The 25,814-nt window shown below is 36.8% G+C and overlaps 1 protein-coding gene across 2 annotated transcripts in view; it reads left to right on the forward strand.

Annotated features, from left to right (window-relative positions):
• Window positions 1-20,919, forward strand: part of LOC139147474 (single-strand DNA endonuclease ASTE1-like) — a 60,879-nt gene extending 39,960 nt beyond the window's left edge. The window contains exons 1-2 of one of the 2 annotated variants that reach the window (XM_070718583.1): window positions 16,817-17,188; window positions 18,794-20,919. In XM_070718583.1, coding sequence (XP_070574684.1) covers window positions 18,803-20,890 — 2,088 coding nt within the window. In that variant the 5' untranslated portion in view covers window positions 16,817-17,188; window positions 18,794-18,802 and the 3' untranslated portion in view covers window positions 20,891-20,919. Of the gene's footprint in view, window positions 1-16,816; window positions 17,189-18,793 lie in introns of those variants that run through there. The other variant, XM_070718582.1, reaches the window with a different exon arrangement.
• Window positions 20,920-25,814: the final 4,895 nt, after the last annotated feature.

Genomic DNA, 25,814 nt, shown 5'->3' on the forward strand with positions numbered 1-25,814 from the left:
ACAATGGTGAAGTGTTGAATTTTTATTCATACATGTTTTTCTCTCTCAATTCATTCAGCCATAGACCCTATGTTTTTAGGGTCTATGATTCAGCAAACTTGATCTCCGTACCATCGGTCACAACGTGCAGTGCCTTGCATGAAGCTTACAATCGACTGCCTCCGTCGTTAGTTAGCTGTTCAAGACGTTTGTTTGCACGGCTCATAATAGTCGGAACAATCTGTAAAAACTTACATATTTATATCTTTCCGGTATTTCACCCAACTTTCGTTTTTAGCTAAGTCTCCAGTTTCGATGGACCAGACCTTTTCGAAGAGCGTATGGTTTCTACGGACGCCACAGTAAAACTTGCGTAGATGTGGTTGAGCATGCGCGGTGGTGTGATTACGTTTCGTTTCGTGTGTCAACAAAGCTGACTTCTGGTCCGGACAGAAGTCATTTTTCACGCCTTTTACTGTTAATCGTGAGGCGGGCTGGGCATGCAAACCATGCGATTCAGTATTAATTATGGTCTACTTTTACATACTGAGGATGTCATTTTAATCAAAAATATGAAAAAAATGTTAAAAGTTACAAATATGGGCTTTAAGCATTTCCACTATAAATAAGAACCCCTCCTCAAAGACCAAAAAGTTTGCTAACATATTTTGCCAATTGCCATGCCATTGCTTCGTTTAATAACCAGTTAATCAAATGCCTAATTGACAGGAGGAAATTCAAGACCATATTTGAATAGTCGTATATATTGTCCTCAAAATTACTCTATCACGGCCCAAGTACTCATTGCCTTCAGCAATACTGCCTTGTTATTATTATATTATTATTATTATTATTATTATTATTATTATTATTATTATTATTATTATTATTGTTTTTGTTGTTTTTGTTGTGTTGTTGTTGTTGTTGTTTTGAAGGAACTAACTGTGAATTGACTCGATCAGATTTATCTTTCTGTCATTAAACGCAATACATCAGTCAATATCAACGTGGCCGAAACGAAGTTTACTCATAAACTGGGAATTCATTGAAGGTTGAGTAGCATGTTACATGCACATTTTTTTCTTCAAAGCAATATTTCTTATTTAAGATAACAAGTAACCTCCCTCAAACTATATTTTTCATAAAGCAGAGAATCTACAGTTTAGTGTGGAAGCAATAGATTCCTCGAAAAATGAAAGGGCATAAATATCGGGTAAAAAGCCTCAATTTTGGTATTAATGGTGAAAAATAATTTAAGTCAAAAACTTGAATCTTTTTTCTGAAATCTAATATTTCACTTATAACATGAGTACATGTAGAAGAATAAGAAGTTTTATTTTGCATTATGTATTCTCATACTAAAATTACAGGGGTTGAAAGACTGACACCAAAGAAAGTGATTCAAGTCATGAAAAGCAAAATTAAAATGCCCCTGATTCAAAATATAAGAACATATTGCCAAACAAAATGCTTGTTTTGTTTAATAGTATTTAATTTCAGAAATTTTGACCCAACCAGAGTAGACTTAAATTCTTTAGAAAGCTTGAAATTTTGATATAAGAAAGCCATAAATCTGCATAAATTTACACGTTTTTATCACCCAACTTATTACTGCTTCATAAGCATAAAGGTTAACCCAAGCATTATTTAAATCTTGGGTCAAAATTAAATTTGAATGAATATTTACGAAAACCAATTTTGAGCAAAGTACGCTGCGTAACGTGCAGCGCCTCCTAGTTCATTTTTCCGAGAGATGGCCATTAATTCTTCACCAGTGCTGACAGTCTGTATATATTCTCTTTAGGGTTTACCATACAAATGCTCTCATACTGACGCAACGTTCTCTGCAAACGCTAGCCGATAGTGTATTACATGGCCATAAATTGTGTATTTGAAGACATAGAGACCGGTAGGGTTTAGTTTGTTTGATTGATTGATTGATTGATTGATTGATTGATTGATTTACAAATCTATCCTCGCCGTAATGTAAGCTCAGACATCATCCATTCTTCAAAATGACTTTCTTTTTCTCACATGTACTTGAATGATATGACACACTGCGTGATACAAAAATCAGCAGATACTAGATGTCTGTCAATCCTGTAAACTTGTAGTTTCATTGATTGTACTTTCAGCACAACCTCATGACGTTCAAACCAAATTAATTTATATACATTTGTTACAATTTGAACGATACATAAGTATTATGACTTGGCATTTTGACAAAGAGTTTCATTACACGTACATACATCTGATTCAATTTGTTTTACCATTAGATGTGATATTGCTGCGATATGACCAAAAGTTCATGGATACATGTGAGTTGCTAACCTTAAGAAAGAACTCTTTCGACTACATCGGGAAACATAATACAAGAATGTGGAGATGAAGATTGATAGACAATAAATATACTAAAGTGTCCTTGTGGCGGAAAGTCGCTAATAATGTAACACTATGTTTGATTAAAAAAATAAAAAATTAAAGAGTACACAAGAAATATAGGAAGCAAAGGATCGATTGAAGTTTCTCATACGTCTCTACAGTTGGTCAACAAAATCTAAGACGTAACTCTTGCCAAACAAACTATTGGTGTAGGAGATTTGCACTGAGAATATATTGCATGTGATCACTAAGAAACCACTAATCACTGAAGCCACAATTAGGCCTAAGAGGGGTTTACATTTAGGATAAAATTAAGCATCAGGCCATGTACTTTCAACTAATGCAAAAGAAGCTTAAGGTTCCAAGACAAGAAATTGACCTTTGAAGCTAACAGTTTTCTGGTGATTAATAAGCTCCGAGTCCCCGTAAATTATACATTTTCTGGAAGCCTAGATATAGGGTAACATTTTGCTCACCATAGTGTCACCATTGTTTACATAACTATCACGTGACAGGTAATTTGCATAACCTTTCAAAAATCGGTTTTAGTATGTTTTGTTTCAATGCTTGAGATGTAAAGCTGAAATTTGTGTGAGTGCAAGCTGTTATAAAGATCTTTCAAAGTGTGTCTCAAATTTTATTAAACCTTCTAAAACAAATTCTTTAAGCCAGAAAAACTTCCAGAGCGGTGAATTTAACCCTTTATTGCTATGTACTCGTCAACTAATACTGAGCATGTGTTTGAACTCATTGTAGCTTAGACTGTTATGATCAACGTAACAAGTCAGAGTTGTTTACAGTGGGAAAAGTAAAGCTATAAACACTATATTTCATTTAAAAACATATTTTTTAAGAACCATGTGATTAACTTCAGCGCAGACAATCATAATCAATCATATAAGAGTTACCTTCGTTGACGATGCTGTATTTTAGTTTATTGCTATCGTGAACAGTCAGAGAAGTTTTAAGTCAGCAGGATATATTGTGCATCGGAAGCCATCGAATCTCGCATGACAGCAGAATAAATCAGCTTGTATCTTTTAACTGGAATTACGATAAAATATTTTTGCTAAGCGACATATACTGATGAATTACTAAATTGTCATTTAAATTTGAAGAGTCTGCATTAAAATGTAAACATTTCAATCAAACAGTGTGTTACGAAGATACTAGAAACAGCTTTTTCACCTTTTACTTTTTCGAAGTTTGTCCATTTGTATAGCATATAGACGTATTATGCATTATAATTGTGCTGTGAATTTGAAAACCTGCTATTTTGAATTTTATCCGGCAGAGTGACATACGGAAAAAAGTAAAACACTCATTGGTTGGGATTTACGTTCGCAACATGTACAGATGAAATTTTCCACAATATCAAGTTGTCGAGAAAGGGTAAATATTACTGTCTACGGTTTGAACATCTTTAGATTTGATATTTATTTTAATTTCACTTGTGGCTGAGTCATTAAAGATACATTTAAACGATATTCTTACATCAGTTTTGAGAGAACCAATATAAAATTTTGCCGTGCGTTTCAATGTATTAAATGAAAAGTTTGGCTTGAGTTCCTCATGAGAGTGTTTGTCGAAACAAGGCAACAGCCGCTCGAGAGCCACTCAGTACGTCAGTCTGAACCTAGTCTGGATTAACGTCTTGCTGCAGTCTGGCTGTTGCGTATATACGGTGTAACAGTGATTAGACTAGAATGGTTACAAGTCTATGGTTGTGTAAGAAATTTGATTTTGGAATTTCACTGAAATGTGGATTCACTATGCATTGCGGTCTATGGTGAAACTATGAATAATTTTTTTTCAGTACAAAATTAGATAAATATGTTCATTTATGTATGCTTGATTATTTAGATTATTGTTCTTGATTAGACTAGAGTGGTTACAAGTCCATGGTTGTGCAAGAAATATGATTTTGGAATTTCACCAAAATGTCAATACACTATGCATTGGGGTCTATGATGAAACTATGAATAATTTTTTTCAGTACAAAATTAGATCAATCTGTGCATTTATGTATGCTTGATTATTTAGATTATTGTTCTTGATTAGACTAGAGTGGTTACAAGTCTATGGTTGTGTAAGAAATTTGATTTTGAATTTCACCAAAATGTCAATTCACTATGCATGGCGGTCTATAAGTGTGTGCGTATTTTGTTGGTGATTTCCTATTCAGGAAATATCATATGGACAATCAATGTTTTGGCCATAATATCAGCTTCTGTCAAAAGTGACCGTCCTCCCAAGATAAGTTTATAAAAGTGACCCTCCCCCTTGAACTATTTTCTAAAAAGTGACCCTCCCTCCAATTCTCCCGGCTCACCCCCTGTAGTGACTGAAGGCTCCCTAAATGTAGGAGGCAAAAGTCCCCGACGGTAGAACTCCGCACACCACTGAGGAAGTGCCCATCCAGGAATCTCTGGCAGTGCGCCACCATTTGCAAGATAAACATGAAACTTTGAAGTTGCAAGTTCCGCGCCGTAAATCTCAATGGATCTTTTCATCTGATGAATGGCCGTGCCTGAAGACATCAGAGAAGTCTCTATTTTTCTGTACAAGGCGTCAGTTGACCTTTGTTGAGAGACCCATGTTACGATACGGGGTACGCGAACACCTGGACTTCCTGGGATGTTAACTTGCCTCTTAATCTTGCTGTGATAGAGGTCGTCAAATGACTTTCCATCTGTGTATCGTTTCCCAGTAAGGTAGCCAACAAGAGAAACATTTCTTGCGTCATCCTGAAATGACGCCAGAAATCTTAGGCTCGATAAATCTTGCGGCTTATTGCGGGGGGTCGCTCACCAACATTGTTGACATCGACTTCTCGTCAGCGTAGGTGCTCGATTGGTATGTAACCACCTTTAATGTCGAAAACAAAGAATCGCTGTCTTCTCCGAGTACAGGGCACTTCCAATTGTTTGCTAAAGCAACGACCTGCTCGTCAGCCTCAAAGTCGCATACGATGAGCAGGATGTCAAGGTCACAGACGGCTTTGATGAATACATCGGCTGTGAATGCCGGTCGCAGTCTTGATCTTCCATCCTGACCACCGCTGATTTTGACGGAGTTTTCAATTTCTTTCTGAGCTCGCTCCACAAGGGTTTCAAACTTGACATCCTGCAGATCGTCTGCTCCGTCAAACAGCACGTACAGTTCGACACCGCAGTGCTGAAGTCCGCGAAAGAACTTAGTGCACACCTCTGTGGACTCTTGATAGTCGCCGCCGTGACGGAAATCGACACCAAAGTCAAAGAAGAGAATGTGCATGAGACCCTTGCCATTGATGACGATTCGAGTTCCGCGCAGTTCGTGAGACTTCCGAAACCCAGGGGTTTCATAGATGTTGGTAGTCAAACCGCGAACCATGCTGGCTTTAATTTGGCTTCGATTTCGTACTCGATGAGTTTTACAGTACAGAGTCGGTTACAGTTCAAGCCTTTGAGAACATGTAAAATCTTAAAACAAGAAGATAAAGATTGTGAGGATGGGCACGATAATCTAGACCTAAACCAAAGTGCATGAATAGAATGATTGATTCAATACGTTAACTACTTAGCGGGTGTAAGATAGACAAACAAGCAGACGCAGAGTCAGACATAGAGACAACGTAAAACAGACAGACAGACAGACAGACAGACAGACAGATAGATAGACAGAGAGATAGATAGATAGGAAGGTCGTTTTACAGATAGATACTTTATATAACTAACATTGCCAACGAAGGCGAACAAAACAACAACTACATTAAATATTAGACCCAGCTCTAAGATCTACATGACTAAATGTGTACGGTATGCTGTTTGTTCGGAAAGGGAAGAAAATGGGTTCATCGGAGAGAGACACACAAAATGTATAAAACATTTCTAACTACGGTAAGACAGGCTTTTTCCCAAGAACGTTTTTGTTGGAAATTATATCATAATTTTGTATCAACCAACCTTACTTAGTATTCACCGCTGATGTCATTTTAGTCATGATGACTTGATCATGATAGAAAATATGGACATAGCGTCAACTTTTCCGTTTTATATAAAGATGCTTAGTGTTTTCTCTTCATAATGCTGCGTTCACAAACACCTCTGGAGGGGGAATTGAAAAATATACAACATGCTAGGGGACTGAAAAAAATTGACATTACAAAGGGATGGGACTCGAAAATTTAGTGAATATCAAATTCCTTTTCAAATACCTTCTGGCATTTTCATTTCCGGCCATTTCCATTTTCTGCGTCGAGCGCAAATTTAAGGGTATATTAAACAATATATTGATGATACAAGCAGCCACCTGGAGGCAAAAGATTTAGGTTGACATGATTCCTACTTAACCCTCTGTTGTGCAAAACTGTCCTCCATAATGACTAAAAGTTTCGACTTAACCTTCCAATAACAATTTGGGAGATAACGTATTTGATAACCTTCACACATTGACAATAACGGGTCTAGGTCAGTGTTAAATGTTCATGTCGCCGTATGTACATTTTTGAGGACTTTGACAGAATACAAACTATTAAGAATAGTGCACAGTGTCATCAACAAAAACTGGAAGCTTCAGGTCAAACAACCTCTGAATAACAATTTTGGAGATGATAACCTATGTGTTATTCGTATTTCTCATAGACTACAATGTATAGTGAATCAACATTTTCAGTGAAATTCCAAAATCAAATTTCTTGTACACATATGCAAATGTAACCGCCCTCTTCTAATCAAGTACAATTATGTCAATTATTCAGGGTCAATATATGCACAAATATTGCAAGTTTTAATTGGGAAAAAAATTATTCACAATTTTGTCATGGACTAGGATCAACATTTTCGGCAAAATTCTGAAATCAAATTTCCTGTACACATATGCACAGGTAACACCCTCTTCTAATCAAGTACAAATATGTCAATTATTCAGGGTCCATATATGCACAAATATTGCAACGTTTAAACTGGTAAAAATATTAACTTTTGTATGAGATTCCAGTGTACAGATAATCAACATTTTCGGCGAAATTCCAAAATTAATTTTCTTGTACACATGTGCACTTGTAAACACCCCATGCAAATCAAGTACATTTATATCAGTTATCAAAAGTCTATAGATGAACAGATATTGCTAGTTTGAAAAATACGCGTTCATAGTTTTCTCATAGACTACTTTGTACAGTGAAGCAACATTATCGATGAAATAAAAAAATCAATTTTTTGTACACACACTCACTTTTTACCTGCCACTTCACGCAAAGTACATTTACATGAATTATAAAACACATATATAAATATAGGAGATATGGGAAAAATGTTAAAGGTGTGACCAATAGGCTACCATGAATGTGATTTGATATTTTTGGGACGAAGCACTATGTCGGCCACATGTTGCCTCCTTTGAAGGGGGGGGGGGACTTCAAAATTATAGCAAGTCAGAAGGGGGACTTGAATACATTGTGAGTTGGTAGGGGGTATTTGAAAACATCTGATAACTTTTTGCGGAATCTCCCGCCCCCCCTTCTCCAGAGGTATATGTGAATGAAGCCTAAACTCGGTGAATGCTATTGTCCCATGGGCTTTCACGGTCAGTACATTCGCTCCTCGAATAAAATGAAAACACGACAGGGTTTGTTGAAAATTAATTCATTCCTTCAAAGTAAAGTTTAGACTGAAACCCCAACATACTTGAAAGTATTCAAGTTGGGCAGTGATGATCCTATATACTTTGGCAATAGCGTAGACGAGAATTTTTGCCAGCTTTAGCTGCGGTGATCTTCAACGACCGTTTCTATTCACACATGTGATTGTCAAAATCATAAATTGTGATAGTCATTTCAATCTGATAATGAATATCGTTTCGCATCGAGCTATGTTGAGCTGTCTTACGATGCATTGTCATATGTGAAATCAATCAATTCTCACTTCTTGCACATGTATTGGGTCGGGCAATTAGAAGGGTGACTCTATTAAAATAACTTTTTTAATAAACCACAGTATATCATTATGTGCATCATAGACGTGGAAACGGTACATGTTGAGTTCATTTTAGCTAGTTCAGAATGTTACCTTAAGAACATATGAACAATTTATTTCGGTTTTAATGCCCTCCACACTTCACAATTTAGAAAGCTCACTATATGATGGCCATGGTTACCATGGGAGCATGAGTTCATTGGTAGGAACTTCCAGAAAATTAGAAATTGAAAACAGAGTATTTTTGAGCGACCGTCGAAATAATTTTCACGTTTTTTAGCAATGTATAGTGATTTGTTTTATTTGAGTGACTTGAAGGGTCTTTTCTGGCACTTTTCTTTACTTGAGCTGCTTGTTGTTATATCATACTTGTTTGATAAAGGTAGCACTTGAAGATACAGAGCACAAAAATTCAATCTGGTTATCATTTTCATGAAAATCAATTTAGGGTCCTAAATCCAAGCCGAACGGTATGTTGACATGGTCAATTTATGGGAAACAAGGGATTCTGAATCAGGCCTACAATCGATGAAATGATAAATGCAAACACTAACCAGATGTGAACTGAATGTGCTCACGTGTTTTATAACAGGTTCATTAATAGTAGTACGCTTCACAGAACAATCAGATATCTGTTATATCATTATATGTAGCAGGTTTCATCAACTTTCGCACAGTACTCTCAGAGTTAAATCACTAATTACAAACTTTATTTAATATGCAAATGAGCTGTTTATTAAATTGACACTGCTCATTGCTTCATGGGACAATTAGATATATATCAGATCAACATATGTAGCACGTTTCATCAAATTTAATGCAGTAATTTTGAGGAATATCACTAATTGCAAAGTTTATTAGATATGCAAATGAACCCCTTAATTAACTTGACACAGCTCAATATTCATAGCACAATTATATATATATCAGATCAATATCTGTAGCAGGTTTCACCAAATTTAGTGCCGTAATTTCAGAGTTATATACCTAATTGCAAAGTTCACAAATATGTAAATGGACCCTTAATTAACTTAACATTACTAAATGCTTTAAAAGACAGTCAGATATCTGTCGGATCAGTATCTGTAGCAGATTTCATCAAATTTGGTGCATTTATTTCGGAGTTATATGACTAATTACAAAACTTCATGAAAATAAGCAAATGAGCTAATTATTAACTTGACACTGCTCAATGCTTCTCAGTACAATTGATATTCAGATCAAATCTGTAGCAAGTTTCATCAAATTGGGTGCCGTAATTTCGAGTTATATACTAATTACAAAGTTCATTAAATATGCAAATGAATCCTTAATGAACTTCACACTACTAAATGCTTTACACCACAGTCAGACACCACAGTCAGATATCTGTCGTATCAGTATCTGCAGCAGATTTCATTAAATTTGGTGCAGTTATTTCGGAGTTTATGCTAATTACAAAACTTCATAAAATATGCAAATGAGCTATTAATTAACTTAACACTGCCTAATGCTTCTAGTGCAATTATATATATATCAGATCAATATCTGTAGCAGGTTTCACCAAATTTAGTGCCGTAATTTCAGAGTTATATACCTAATTGCAAAGTTCACAAAATATGTAAATGGACCCTTAATTAACTTAACATTACTAAATGCTTTAAAAGACAGTCAGATATCTGTCGGATCAGTATCTGCAGCAGATTTCATCACAATTTGGTGCATTTATTTCGGAGTTATATCACTAATTACAAAACTTCATAAAATAAGCAAAATAGCTATTAATAAACTTGACACTACCAATGTTTCTGAGTACAATAATCAGATCAATATCTGAAGCAGGTTTCACCAAAGTGGGTGCCGTAATTCCAGAGTTATATACCTAATTACAAAGTTCATTAAATATGCAAATGAATCCTTAATGAACTTCACACTACTAAATGCTTTACACCACAGTCAGACACCACAGTCAGATATCTGTCGTATCAGTATCTGCAGCAGATTTCATTAAATTTGGTGCAGTTATTTCGGATTTATATGACTAATTACAAAACTTCAGAAATATGCAAATGAGCTATTTATAAACTAAGCACTGCCTAATGCTTCATGGGACAACTAGATATATATCACGTCGATATTTGTTGCATGTATCATCAAATTTTGTGCAGGAATTTCGGAATTATGTCACTAAATACAAGAGTTCATTAAATATGCAAGTGAGCAGATAATTGACATAACACTCACAGTACCATCATCATGTTCTGAGACTGTCATCTGTGAAAAGTTTCGTGAAATTTTGTTCAGTATTTCTTATGTCGATACGGTCATTACTGTCTCCATAGGGAAACCATTATATGAAAAAAAGGATATGTCATAACTTCATTGATATGTCATAACTTCATTAATATGCAAGCCACACTAACCAAAATCTAATCAATTCTTGCAATAAGCATACAGTACCTGTCTACCAAATCTGATTTGAATCTGTTCAGGCGATTTTGAGTTATCGTGTAACAGACAGACAGACACACACGCAAAAACACACTCACACACACACGGACAGACAGACAGACAGACATTGCTACGACATTAGCTCACGTGCGTGACACGTGGGCTAAAAATTAGCAAGCGAATAGAATGGACAAGGCATATACACATATTTTGGTAACTGTCAGACGACGATGCATGGAGATACTGAAAAAGCTCACGTGTTTCATTACATATTACAGTTATGTGTAAATTTGAACCTTTACCACATTTTTGCAACTTCATTGAAAGTGTTATGATCAACATCATGAACAATATTCACCACAGATTAATTCTAAAGGTCATTAAGTATTCAAATATTTAATTAGCTGAAATAAAATACTTACTTTCTTTGACTGCTGTCATTGTATCACCACTTTATATAGCAAGTGTAATTGCCTTTGGTCAAGTCCTTCAAGTTATATATGCCAAACTGTGAAAGTTCATTAGATATGCAAATTATAACTAAGCTGATATGAAAATGCGAAATGACTTTCAATATTGTTATAACCTGGTATAATCATCAATGTACCTTGCCAACTTTGATCATGTAAATCCAAGTATATATCCCTTCTTAGGAAATTAGGAATTAACTGAAATGTTGTCACAAAATATGCAAATTAGGACTTTGCTGAAGTAAAATGCTTATGACTTTTAATAATGTTAGCTTCATAGTATCTTTAATGTACATAGCAAGTTTATCAACTTTGGTCATGTCAATTCAAATATATATCCCTTATTAAAAAGTTCATTAAATATGAAAATAGGCAGTGGCTGAAACTAAAAATGCTTAATTACTTTCAATAATGTGTATTAGTATCTTTAATATACATAGCAAGTTTTGTCAACTTTGTCTAGTCAACACAGATAAATATCCCTTATTAGTAAAGTTCATTAAATATGCAAATAAGGAATTGGCTGAAGTAAAACAGTTTAATGACTTTCAATAATGTTATATCATATTATCTTCAATGTACGTAGCAAGTTCCATGAACTTTAAGTCAAGTCACTTCAGATATATATCTGTAATAAGGAAAGTTTATTAAATATGCAAATTAGAAATTTGCTGAAGTAAAAATGCTTAATGACTTTCAATAATGTTAAGTCATGGTATCATAACAATGCATAATAAGTTTCGTCAATTTTGATAAAGTCAAGTAAGATATATATCCCTAATTAGAAAAGTTCATGAAACATGCAAATTAGCAATTATCTTTCATGTCACCCCTTAATACTTTCACGGCTGATATATCTTGGTGTGATGAACATTTGCAGAAAATCTCATTAAATTGTGTGCAGTCGTTCTCAAAATATATATCCATTTTTTCTAAAATCATTAATTATGCAAATGAGCAAAAATTAAGCAAGCCACACCTACCAAAAACTAATCAGTTCTTGCCATTTGAAAACTGAATGTACCAGATTTGATTCTGATCTGACGAGCCGTTTTTGAGATCGTTTTGAGCCGTTTCGAGCACACAGACTGACAGACAGACAGACAGACAGACAGACAGACAGACAGACAGACAGACAGACAGACAGACACACAGGCAGACAGACACACAGACAGACACACATTGCTGCGACATTAGCTCACGTGTGTGAACACTTGGGCTAAATATACAATGCAGGATTCGGGGCACAATCTTTTTTTCCCTTATGTCTCCGCTACGTACCGAGCGGTAGCGGGGGTAGCGGTAACGGAATAATCTTGAAATACATAGACTTCAAACCGTAAGTGCGCTGGTAGAAGTGTTAACGATTCTATAGAAAGCCAGACTTTTTTCTAAATCATACATGTCAGACTATTATGGAAAACCGGAACTTTTTATGAAAGAGTGCTTAGTTTTAAATTGTCTAAAATACCAGTGAAACTAAATGTGCAGTATTTGTAGTCACATGAATGGGGTCACGGATAAACGGGTGCTTTGGCTGAACCGAAGATTTCAAATTAGTACAAGTGTGAAATGTTTTTAACCTTACAAGGTAGCGGACATTTTCCCTCCCGGAATTTGACCAAAAATCGGTAGCACATAGGACACAAGGTAGAACGGAGGTAGCAGACAACTTAGAGACATTATTTTCACTAAAAGATTGTTTGGAGGAGTCAAAATCGGTAGCCCATAGGACGCGAGGTAGCAGAGGGTAGCGGACATTTTCCCCATTCAGAATGTGCTCAAAATCGGTAGCGCATAGAACACAAGGTAACGGAGGGTAGCCGACGAGTTTCAGACACTATTTTCACTAAAATAATGTTTGGAGGAGTCAAAATTGGTAGCCAATAGGACGCAAAGTAGCGGAGGGTAGCGGACAGCTGCGGACATTTTCCCATCCAGAACATGCTCAAAATCGGTAGCCCATAGGAGACAAGGTAATATAGCGGAGGGTAGCGGACATTTTCCCGTCCAAAATATGCTCAAAATCGGTAGCGCATAAAACACAAGGTAGCGGAGGGTAGCGACGGGTAGCGGACAAGTTTTAGACTTTATTTTCACTAAAAGATTGTTTGGAGGAGTCAAAATCGGTAGTCCATAGGAGACAAGGTAGCGGAGGGTAGCAGACACTCTTCCAATCCGGAATGTGCTCAAAATCGGTAGCGCATAGAACACAAGGCAGCGGAGGGTAGCGGACGGGTAGCCGAGAGGTTTTAGACATTATTTTCAGCAAAAGATTGTTTTGAGGAGTCAAAATCGGTAGCCCATAGGAGACAAGTTGAGCGGAGGGTAGCGGACAGGTAGCGGACATTTTCCAAATATGCCTCAAAATAGGACACTGACAGATAAGTTCATGATGCCGAATTGAATGAAAAGGAACAATCTTAGCCTTCTCCTAGCGAAACAAGAAGTACTATTCAAACTTCATCTAAAGAGCAACGGGATCACTGTGTGCAGGACCAAACCATTAAAAGAAAGCGTAAGAGAGAACCTGGTGATTTTGATGGAGATATCGGTGTGGGAAAAAATATTTTTAAAATGAAGCGTTTAAAAAATCAGCCAAGAAGAAAGCCGCAAAGAAACGCCAGAATAAGGCTTAGCGTTCTGAAGGTGTTTTTAAGCACTATACATTGTTTCCATTATTCTTTTTATACCTTTTAAAGTAAACTGCGATGTTATCCTGAAAGACAAGATTTTATCTCACGTTTTAAAACAATGCGCGAGTCAGCATAAAGCATTGTGTATTTGAAGTATTGGCCTTTTACTGTGCTGTGATAAATTTCTGCCCGACATAATTGACACTAAATTGGCTTCCTCTAGCAGCGCCCTCACATTCTGAAAGATTTCTTCTAAAGCTGAAAGCATGTGACAAAAGTATTGTACTGCAACTAGTTGTTTGACCTGCACGAGTATTCGTACTTTCTCACTTTAACTTTTACCAGCTATACAACTGATTGAAAGACATTTAATCAGCTTCTCTGTTGTATAATCATATGTATGCTGAGGTCAATGTCTGTTTTTTCAGGATCAAATCTGTAATTATTCTTCAATTCTTTTTATGACACCGTAACTGCATTTTGTGTTACAGTCTGTTTAAGAATTTGTATTCATCAATCGTAATGACAATTCTTAAGTACTATGATTTAGACCACTTTACTAAAAGTTGTGACATCATCTGTATTTTTATGAGTACAACAAATTAAGTATGCGATATCCGACAACATACTTTTTCATGTCGATGGTACGTATTCTAAAATTTCAAATTACATCTTGCTTTCTCGTACAAAATTGATATGGATATGTGCATTTTTAGTTTAGAAGTACCTACTAATAATATTCATCCACACATTTAAGAAAACAATTTAAAATATACCCTTTGAAATCATTTTATGAAAGCTTTGGGTACCGAGTTAAGAAAACATTTTATTTGAACTTAAGGAAATTTACCATCCGATTGTTTGTCCTCACGTAGGGGTCAATTAATTCCCCAACTTTGTTTGCTTTGTAGAGAATTAGAAAAGGAATACATATATCTTTACATTCAGCTCGTAGTTTGAAATATTCGTATGAATGAACTTACAATGTCATGCAGACATTATAGTCGTGTCCTTTTCGTCAATTTACACTGCAGTATTATCCACTCACTCATGATGTTATTCATAAATGGGTAACGCAGAACACAGTACGCTGTTACGGACATAGGCGCTTGGAAATTCCACGTAATCTGACTGCTGCGATGATAAGTCGCGACCCTGGAATTCCACGTATTCACAAGACTTTCACTTAAACAAAACGAAAGTCAAATTGTAATGCCGCGCCTACTATTTCATCGAACCATAATATTCACAGTAGCTGATGTGAATGTTGAGGTTATCACCTTTGTACAATTTCAGAAGATCACGACAGAATTCGAATTACAATTAATGGGGCTTTTCTCGCTAAACACGTTCAAGCCTGGATTTGAGAATTATTTATAGAAAGGAGTGAAATTTCGAAAAGCATAACCAAAGGTTGAATATTAATCTAAAATAAGTATAATCATTTAATCAAAATTTTAATTTATCTCAACCACAGACAAATAGTATAGATAGACTGGAAACGCTGCATGCGTTTTGTTCCATGGTCGTCTCGGTAGACTATTGGCTTATCATATTAAAATGAGCTTCAAAGGTGTTAAACTTTTTGGAGGCTTTGTTTGTGGTTGATAATTACACGAGATTATGCGAAAAATACGACGAGGTGGCATCGTACTGCCAGTCGCGTAGCAACCATAGTACTTTGTGAGCTCTCAGGCCAGAAACACTGCTTAACGCCAATTAAAACGCTTAACAATTGACGAAAGTCCGAAAATTACCGAAGGATGCATGGTCGGCACTCTTCGGAAAAGAGAGGCGAGAGCAACCTGAGGCGAGGCGAGCATGGCTGAGTTACGTAACCGCTTCACGCCTTAAACAATACACGTTGCGAATCTGTCTATGTTTGTCTGTGTCTCAAACAGATCAATGTCTGACCTGAGATTCAATGTCTTTGAGTAACAAGATTTTCAAAAATCGACGTGTATTCATTCCCCTATGCCCTTGATTTATAATTTTCAAGAGACAGAAATTCAGTCCCCTTTAGCGAGCTTGAGTTTATCGAACTCTGGTAGATTCAGTGTTCATGTGATAAGCTGTCTGGTGAGTGCTTTGAACACTAAGACGAGTCGGCGACTAAAGATTCAATGTCGGCGCACTGACGTAAGGATGGCTGGCTTCAAATCGAAATTTCTGTTCCTGAAACCCAGAAATGGACATTCGTCCTTAGTAAATAAAGGATACGGCCTACAAAATGAAAGTAACTCTACTTTGATAACTCCTGTTCGAATTCATTGGATTGTTAATGAGCATGGTATCAAGGCACGTAAACGTGACATCACCTGTCAATGTTTTCATAATAAAACTATCATGACTATGAAAGGTGTACCGCAATGTTTGGAGTACTGTTGTTCAATGTATGCGACATGTCTATGTTTCGGCGAACGGGTCAACTAAGGTCACGATACATTTGTTTGTGTTGCAGCGCATACCTGCATAATTTATACCAACAATGGGCAAACTTCAGGATTGAATCGGGTACACTGCACCGCACAAACTCTGCGAGAACCCTTTAGCTTTCGAGGCACATGATGGCGGAAGGTTGACGATCTTTTACCATCGCCCAACCATTAGGTTGGTTAAAACTTAAAATTTACCCACTGAAACCGAGTAAATGCTGTGACCTATGTATTTTGACCCCGTACTGCAAGTACGTGTACTGGGTATTTTTATCCACTCTTGCGATATATAATATTATTCTGATTGTGCGCGCTTATTTCTGTAACATCTACTCATGATGGCGTTTATAAAACGTTACTCGGTCTTGCTTGTTTTACAATACCTGACACTGTGGCTTCGTTTAGTCTGAGCGCGAAGTAGGCCTAATTTTTCTGGAGATCTATTAGGATTTGGATTCGTTTTTCAAATTTTCGTGACCTGCAATACTGTAACTGACCTAAAAACATTACAAGTACATAATAAATTTAACGCTATGAACATATCAGGACAAAACTACGACGAAATGAAAAGAGAAGTACAGCTGTGATATTCCAATATCAACCTTGTCATGACGCCATTATTATACGCTGGGAATTCCGAGTATTCAGGACTTTGGAATTTCCGAGAACCTACGCCAAATTTAAAGGTCAAAGTGGGGATACTGGTAGTTTATAACGCAGCGTTATTCACAGATGATGTCGCATTCTGATTAGGGTTTTTAACAATGGGCAACTGAGGATATGTTGTATGCCCCATCGTCCTTGTTTGGCCAACAACCTAGCTAATTCGTGGAGGTGGACAGTGAGAGGTTGAGGCGATTCGTCGAAAGAAACTGTAAACAGTCAGCCACAACGAACAGGTAGGCTTCACTGCTTTGTTCTAAGCGTTAAGCCACGCTTGCGAGAACGCAATAAGGGCCGTGAATAATTGAAACACGGCAAACGTAACTTCTGTGTTTAGGGGGAGACGGTTTGGCTGTATTTCGATTACAGTGCGCACAAATCGCGTTACATGTGTCCATATCAACATCTCGCTCCACATTTACTGTATCGCGAAATATCGCGCTATCCTGTTTGGCGTGTACAAGGCCAGTGCAGCACCTGCGCTACACCATTCTTTTGACATACATGTTGTTCAGTGCACGGTGTAAATAACTCAACATTCTGTCACCATTTTGGTTACATTGCGTTATTGTCTACTAGAGTTAGCGCTGAACAAACTATGTTTTAACTACACCAACCTCTTTAACTCTGCGTATTTCTAATTCTAATGTAGGATTAAAAATATATTTTGAAAAAGGTGACCTTTTCCTACTTTTCCAGCCTGTATCGAGAAGTATCCGCCCTGTTGTGTGTGTAAATTGTGTACTTTACCGTTTTTTGTATGCGAAAAACAGTCTTGCAAACAAAAGAGCATCGCGATGTCGAACTTCGAAAGTCGACGTTCTGAGAGGAGTGGAACAAGAGAAAATTGTGAAATATGTAAAACTTCTGAAGAGAAAAAGAAAATTATTTTGTCAACAGAAAATGATCATCGTAGATTGTACATAGCTGAGTGGTGGTTAGAAATAATGTTAATTACAGAGTGCTACATCTCGATGCTCTTTTGTTTGCAAGGCTTGTTTTCGCCCGAGTGCTCATGGGTTGAATGAGATTAACAATGGCGGCGGATACGAACGCTTCCCTCGCATAGAGAGAGAAAAGTAGGCTTTGCGTAAGTTTACAAGCGCGGCTGAGCACATCGTGTACCTAGGCGAGATGGGTGTGCTCGAAAACGAAGATCAATGCAAGTTTTGGATTCAAAATCGGCTGTTTTCGGCGGAGAAACTGCGTGCCCTATTTCCTAGGAGCTACCATCGGCAGCGGTTTTGCCTATAGCAGTCTGCAAGGGTGTGGTGGGAGGCCGTATAATGCTGGTAACACACAGCCCTGCCATGCAGAACTTGGTCTAGAATGGGATGGGAATGTTGTGAAATAGAATTCGGAATGGCATGTTGTGTTGTGAAATGAAATTCAGAACAGCATGTTGAATTGTGAAGTAGAATGCGGATGGCATGTTGTGTTGTGAAATGAAATTCAGAACAGCATGTTGAATTGTGAAGTAGAATGCGGATGGCATGTTGTGTTGTCAAATGAAATTCAGAACAGCATGTTGAATTGTGAAATAGAATTCGGAATGGCATGTTGTGTTGTTAAATGAAATTCAGAACAGCATGTTGAATTGTGAAATAGAATTCGGAATGGCATGTTGTGTTGTTAAATGAAATTCAGAACAGCATGTTGAATTGTGAAATAGAATTCGGAATAGCATACACAGGTGTAGAATGGGAGCAGCGGAATAGCATGTTGAGTAGTGAAATAGAAAACGGAGTTGCATGTCAAGTTGTAAAATCAAAGTAGTAATTTTGGCATGGGTTGGACACCATACATGCTGAAATATTCATTTGTTTGGTTCTAACAAACAGATTACCACCATGGGAGTTGATCAACTGACCAGCTTCATCAGAAACAACAGTGACTCGCTACTGGAAGATTATGAGTTATTTAACAAGAAAGTCGTGATTGATGGCAATAGTCTTGCTTACCACTTATACCTTGGTAAGGACAAAAGAATCGACGATATTCATGGAGGCAACTACCAAGAATATCAAGATGAGTGCATGATGTTTTTTGAAGTACTAGAGAAATGCAGAATAAAACCGTATGTACTCCTCGATGGGGCATATGACCCGGGGGACGCCAAGATACACACGATTATGGGTCGTGCCAATAGCAAAACCAGAAAATCTTTGAGTGGCCGCAGAGGCACAAAGTTTCATGAAGGGATGATTCCACTTTTTGCACATGAAGTATTTACCAAAACAATGACCAAGAAAGATATACCTTATACTGTATGTGATTTTGAAGCCGACAATGATATCGTAGCACTTGCTAATGAATTGAGGTGCCCCGTTATCGCTACAGACAGTGATTTTTTCATCTTTGAGATCACATCCGGTTATATACCAATATCCGAGCTGCAGTGGCGTGATATCCCTCAGAGTGAGTTAGATCAAGAATGTCCGGTCTTGAAGGCAAAAATCTATCACCTCAAAAAGTTCCTTGAAAGATTCGGGATCCAAAAGGAGTTCATGCCTGTCTTTGCAAATCTTGTAGGAAATGATTACATTCCGGGTTGTATGTTTGAAACTTTTTACCATAATAATATAATAACAAAATATGATGGTGAAGATGGCAAGATAATGAATATACTAGACTGGTTGTCCGGCAGAAACGTCGCTGATGTAAAACGTGAGATGATCGAGTACATGAAAGAGAAATTAGAGAATGCACTAGCAATGTATGATGTAAAGGACGGGTCGAAGTTTCTCAAATGTTTTGAAGGTAGTTCAACAAAACCTAGGATGCAGCATTTGCCGGACAGCTATACTGAAAGCTATAGATGTAGGAAATTAACACCCAGTGCAGTTAATGTGATTACTAACAAACGACTCATAACCAGAACAACAATTGAAAATAAAGAGCAACCGAGCTGCAACAAAGCCTCCCTCAGTATCAGGAAAACTCTATATGGCATACTGCTGAAAGAGGAAATTGATGGAGATAGCACAGGGGATAGCCCAGTCAGAGTAACTGAATACATTCGAAAAGATGGCGAACACTACCATGTACCTTCATTAATAACACTCAAGTATGAAGATTGTTCTACATTACCAAGTCTAGGTGACATTCAATCAGCAAGTGAGTCTGATAAAAAAGCGATCATTTCTAAAACTCTGAAAGTGAACACGCAGAAATTAGATGATCAGTTAAATGATCCTGGACTGCGACTTCCGATGGCGGTTACCATTTACTGGATTAAGAATGCAAATCCGAAAGTGTTTGACACTGAACTACATGCATTGCTTCATTGCATCCACAAAGGTTATTTCGAAAGTACTGCGGCTCGCCAGACGGCGAAAAGCAGTGAATCATTCGTGTGTAAAGAGAAACATTGTTTCCAGGCCTATGCACAGTGGCAGAGTTGTATGTACTATGCATCATATCTGAACAGCGTCCTGGGTGAACCCTATCCAATGCCGGACATGACAAAATTGTACGAAGGAACAACGATTCACCAAACATGCGAAACATTAGAATCAACTAATCGTGAGGTAAATCTTGACAACGCAATCAAAACAATGTTCGCAGAAAAATCGTCATTACGAGGCACGTACAGGTTGCTATATGATGTTGTTGAGCACCAACTTAAGCCCGGAGAGCTGCTGACGTTTAGAAGTAACATCGCTCTACCACTAGCCTATGGCAGTCAACAGCGCAACCCCTCTCAAGCCACATACGATGCAACAGCTCGAACGTCGTATCCTGCATCTCCAAGCCACCCGTATAAAAGGTGCTATAGGTGTGGTGGTCCATTTCCTCATGTCAGTGACTGTCCTGCTAAAGACTCACAGTGCACAAAGTGCAGAATGAAAGGTCATTTCACACATCTATGTAAAAACCCGCCATATCCGCCCGACAAAGTACCAGGGAGAAGTGACGTTGATGACTGGAGACGCTAAATTTAAATTATAAACTGAAATTAATCAAACTTGTTTCCGTTGTCTCTTACTTTACATCCTTATTCAGTAGAAGCGATACAAAGAATACACAAGATGATCGACAAATGCACGCAAAAGTTGTTCCCCGATTTTGAATAAGTCACGATACAAATAGAGTAAAAGAGAATAGAAACACATATTCTATATTTGTCGATATTATTATCACTATAAAAATGTAATTTCAGATATACATGAAGAGTCTTTAGGTGTAAGTGACATTTTTATATCATGCTGCATATTGCCAAGTGATCATTCGTTAATGGAATGACCAATACGTCATTTGACTTGTGGGGACACTCCAAGATGCGACATACCATGGTAATTCATCACTAACTATGTATATATTAGGCCTACCGTAAATATAATATGATCTTAAGCTTACGCCCTTGAAGCTTGACAGTAATGCACCTAAAGGATGTATATTTACTTGGTGGAAGTACACTCGAGTACACTTGAGTTCTGTTCAGTTGCATAGTCGCTTTTTGTAAAGTTGTGATCAACAATTCTGATATGTACAGAACCGTTTTCTTCAATAGACCCATGTCTTACAGTCAGTATAAAACTCAACGAACTTATTAATGAGCATGTTTTTATACAGTTGCTTCACCTATCACTTTTAAAAGGTAGACACCGTTCTCAGCGTAATTGTTATAAAATAAATTCTTTGAAAAATCGTTTAAGACGTTCTGTGGTAGGTATGGAGACATAGTTTCAAAATGCAACATATCTGTTACACAAATGATATGTGACAGTATTTCTAAATTTGACTGCTAAATTGATTCAGTAGCTTCACTGTATTACTAATTGATTTCGGGCCATTCTTGACGGGTGCAGCATCCTGGCAGGGTACGCTTCCCTATTGCGGACACCATGTTCCACGTATATATTCGTCGTTCAAGATGGTCCTCCATTAAATTGTAAATATTTGTGTTTATGACACCAGGTAATTTTATTAGCTTGTATCATTTGGATAATTGCGTTTGTTTGGACGCCATATTTCTTCCCTTCCTTCCTTATCACGTCAAATTCAGCTTTGCATTCGTCAATTTAGTTTTGCATGAGTAAATGTTTACAAGTTTTCTTTTTAATCAAAGGAGCTGAGGCCTTCAAAATGCTTTTATATTATTCTAATCGTGATGTTTCTCCTTAACTTGCTTCTCTTCAAGCTTTTCTGTAAATCCTATCTGTAGAGTGATTGATGTTATACAGTTTTTATATTTCTCATTGCTGAGTGTATTATGTGTAGTAAATTATGCGTAGTTTACTCAGATGGATTTTGTGCATACATATTTTTACAGGCACGTTATTTAGTAGGTGCCTTTGCACCGTGTTTAATAAATCAACCAACTAACTATCGGAGTCAGTCTATCGATCGATCGATCAATCAATCAATGACTCATTAAATGGAGCAAGCTCTGAAACAGTCGATCAACAGCTCAATGTAATTAATGAGAATCTACGATCTTACGTGTACTTATTAATCGGTGACAATGAGCGGCTTTGTCCGCCATTGTATAAATCCATTAGTTATTTCGGGCGGTTAGGCCTACATATCCAATGTTTGATTACTTCGAAGTAATTAAAGAGCACAATAAAACATACAATGAGTAACGTTTATTATCCGCTTGCAATTGCTTCCAAGGAAAGGAAAGAAATGTATGGATTGGAATAGTGGCAGTGACAGGGAAAGTAGCAAATACAAAGTTGCGGCCAATTTACCCTGTATATTACACAAAATCACTACTTTTAATGCACCTTGCTTGGACGTGACGTATTTTGGTTTCTGATCAAAAATAGTTTTCACGTAAACATGATCCACTCCGACAAGTGTTTTTTTTCTATACGAAACGGGCGATTTAAAGCCCCCCTTAATTATCAGATTTATCTAATATAAATATTAGTTACTTGATGAAATATTCAATGGAAAACAAATGAATGACAAACTGTTAATGGGCTATTGACACATTCGCCAATGCGAGAACCTGGGATTGAGAAGGGCGCCTTTAAGTTTGAATTATGTAAATCCACATCGAGCTTGCAATTGATATATTCCCAAACAGCAAACTATCATAGTCTTGTGTGTGGAACACCTTTTTTCGAACCAGTAGTTTCTTTGTATTTTTAACTTTTGCTCACTTTCACTGATGAAATTTCTTTCTTTTCAAGGAACATTGAAAAAATTTGAATAGGCAGTGAAACTGTTCAATTTGGTGACAAGTCCTTCAGTTCTGCATCCTAAAAATAATCAATTTTAAGCAAGGAATTTGCGCTTTCAATTTTGGACAGCGTCAGAGAACTGAGCCTGATTTATGCATAAAACTGTTGATGTTTGAAATATAATAATAGAAGTAAATGAGGACCGCCGGCAACAAATGTTCTATTGTTATGTGAACATCATGTTTTGAATGGCATTTTGAAACAGCGATGCGAATAGTGATGGCATTACAATTATATTTACGTAGCCGTGTGAACTCTCTTTCGAATACCAAAGGACAGTGTCTGCGAATATAGAAAAAAAAACACAAACATACACTGTGTGAAGGATATTCAGACAAACGACATGAAAGATGATATTGATATTACAGTAAACATTACGTTGCTGTTGATTTAGAAACGCTTTGTCGTTTGATGGTCCTCCTACAGTTTTGATGTCACTGATGCTAGCGACCTGTTCTCGGTCAATATGCTGTTCAAACAATGGATGCTTTTCTCTGTCCTCGCGCCGTCGACTCAGCGACGATTATCAGTTAAAAGATGATACAATACGCACATTCTTGTCCACCAGAGGGCGCTTCTGATTTGGATCCACATTCGAAAGTTTTCAGAACCTCTTATTGTCATAAGACTTGACCAAACAAAAGCTTTTTACAGGCTAAACAGACATTCTCTTTTTCAAGTCCTTGACAAATTCAATTTTGGCAGTGACTTCATCAAGCGGATAAAAATTCTTTATAACAACACTACATGCAAAATTTAGTGCAATGGCTTTCTTTCTTGCAGTGTTCAACTTCATAAGGGCGTGAGACAAGGGTTCCCCTTATCACCATTACTGTATATTATGCCAGCAGAAGTGCTAGCCAAAAATATGCGTAAAGATGACAGCATAGCGGGATTCATACTGCCAGACAAACAAGAGGAAAAATTAGGAGTTATGCAGAGGATACGACTCTATACTTGAGAAATATAATATATATATATATATATATATATTATATATATATATATATATATATATATATATATATATATATATATAGAAAGCATTATACAGTCGTCGAAAATGTTAAACAAATATGAAAAAGCAACAGATGCAAAGCAGAACAAGAAGAAATCCAAAGGTTTATAGGCTAGGAGTTTTAAAAACCGCACCGATTAAGTGGAAGCGATCGATTTTTCAAAGAAGGTTTTACAGATCTTGGGAGTTGGATTTAGAAACAGTAACACATCTAGAGAAAACTTGAAACAGTGATGGAGAAATTTACGAACTGCCTAAAGATCTGGAAAACTAGAAATCTGTCCTTTAAAGGCAGGGGCAATAGTAGCTTATATGCTGGCTGCATCAAAATTTTGGTACCTGGTATCATTTGATCACGTACCTAAGGAAATTATTAATGAAGCAAATAGTAAATTATTGAATTTTATTTGGAGAGGCAAACGAGAAGTTATAAAAAGGGGCATTTTCCTTCAAAGATATGATGACTGTGGCAAAAAAGTTGTCGACATTGAAGAAAAAATTAACGCACTCAATTAAAGTGCCTTATGAAAATAAAGGAATCTCTAAATGGCCCAGCTATCAAAGTATTCCATTGCAAATTTTGGCAATAAACTGAATAGTGACGATCTCAATCTAAATTTGAAAGTCAACAACAACCGAATCCAATGGTGTATGCAAATATGTTGAATACCTGGAAGTCACTTAGACTTACAAGAGTGAATTTAGGGACTGGTCAGTTTCATCGGCCGGGGGGTGGTGGATTATTTTTTGCCGACGTCAAAAAGTGGCTGACCCCCCCTATTCCAACTTTCGAAAGTTCAAACTTTCGTAAACAGGGTGACCCCTATTCCAACTTCCGAAAACAGGGTGACCCTCCCCTCCCCCCGCAGTTTGAATACAGTATTTTGAATGAGCAGTGAATGAACTCCGCTCTTTTTATGCATAGCAGATGTCCAGAACTGTTGTAAGAAAAATGTGATTGTGAAGTGTTAGTACATGTTGCTTTCTAATACTGAATTCTCATAGATAAAACAGAAAAGTATCTAATTCAGTAACTTGTCATGCTTTTGATATGAACTGCAGATTTCATAATGATACACTTTGCAAAACAGACTTTCAATTTACAGACATCAAGATATATCTGACATGTATCTCTGATATATTAATTTATTGCGAAAAATATTAAACATGCAGATATCTCTGATATATATACATATCTGATATATGAAAGTCATGCAGCTGAAGGGCATGCTATAAAATATTGTTTGATATTTTAAAGAAATGCGCCCAAAGGGCGTGCCGAAAAATTTTAAACATTGTATCTCAGATATATATATATATATATATATATATATATATATATATATATATATATATATATATATATATATATATATATATATATATATGTCTGATATATTGAAGTTTTGCACTAGGATGGGGCTCTGAAAAATATGTCATATTATTATTATTAAAGTAACGCGCCCGAAGGGTGCGCCGAAAAATGCAACTGAAAGATGAAATTTGTGGCTAGCACAATGCATTTTTCGCAAGTATGAGCCATGTCGAAATTCAAAAACACACTGACCCCCCCAATTGGGCATTTCAAAAACATGGTGACTCCCCTATCACCAAAGTCAAAAACAGGGTGACCCCCCCCCCATAAATCCA

Source organism: Ptychodera flava, chromosome 13, assembly GCF_041260155.1.
Source record: "Ptychodera flava strain L36383 chromosome 13, AS_Pfla_20210202, whole genome shotgun sequence".
Taxonomy (NCBI): Eukaryota; Metazoa; Hemichordata; class Enteropneusta; family Ptychoderidae; genus Ptychodera; species Ptychodera flava.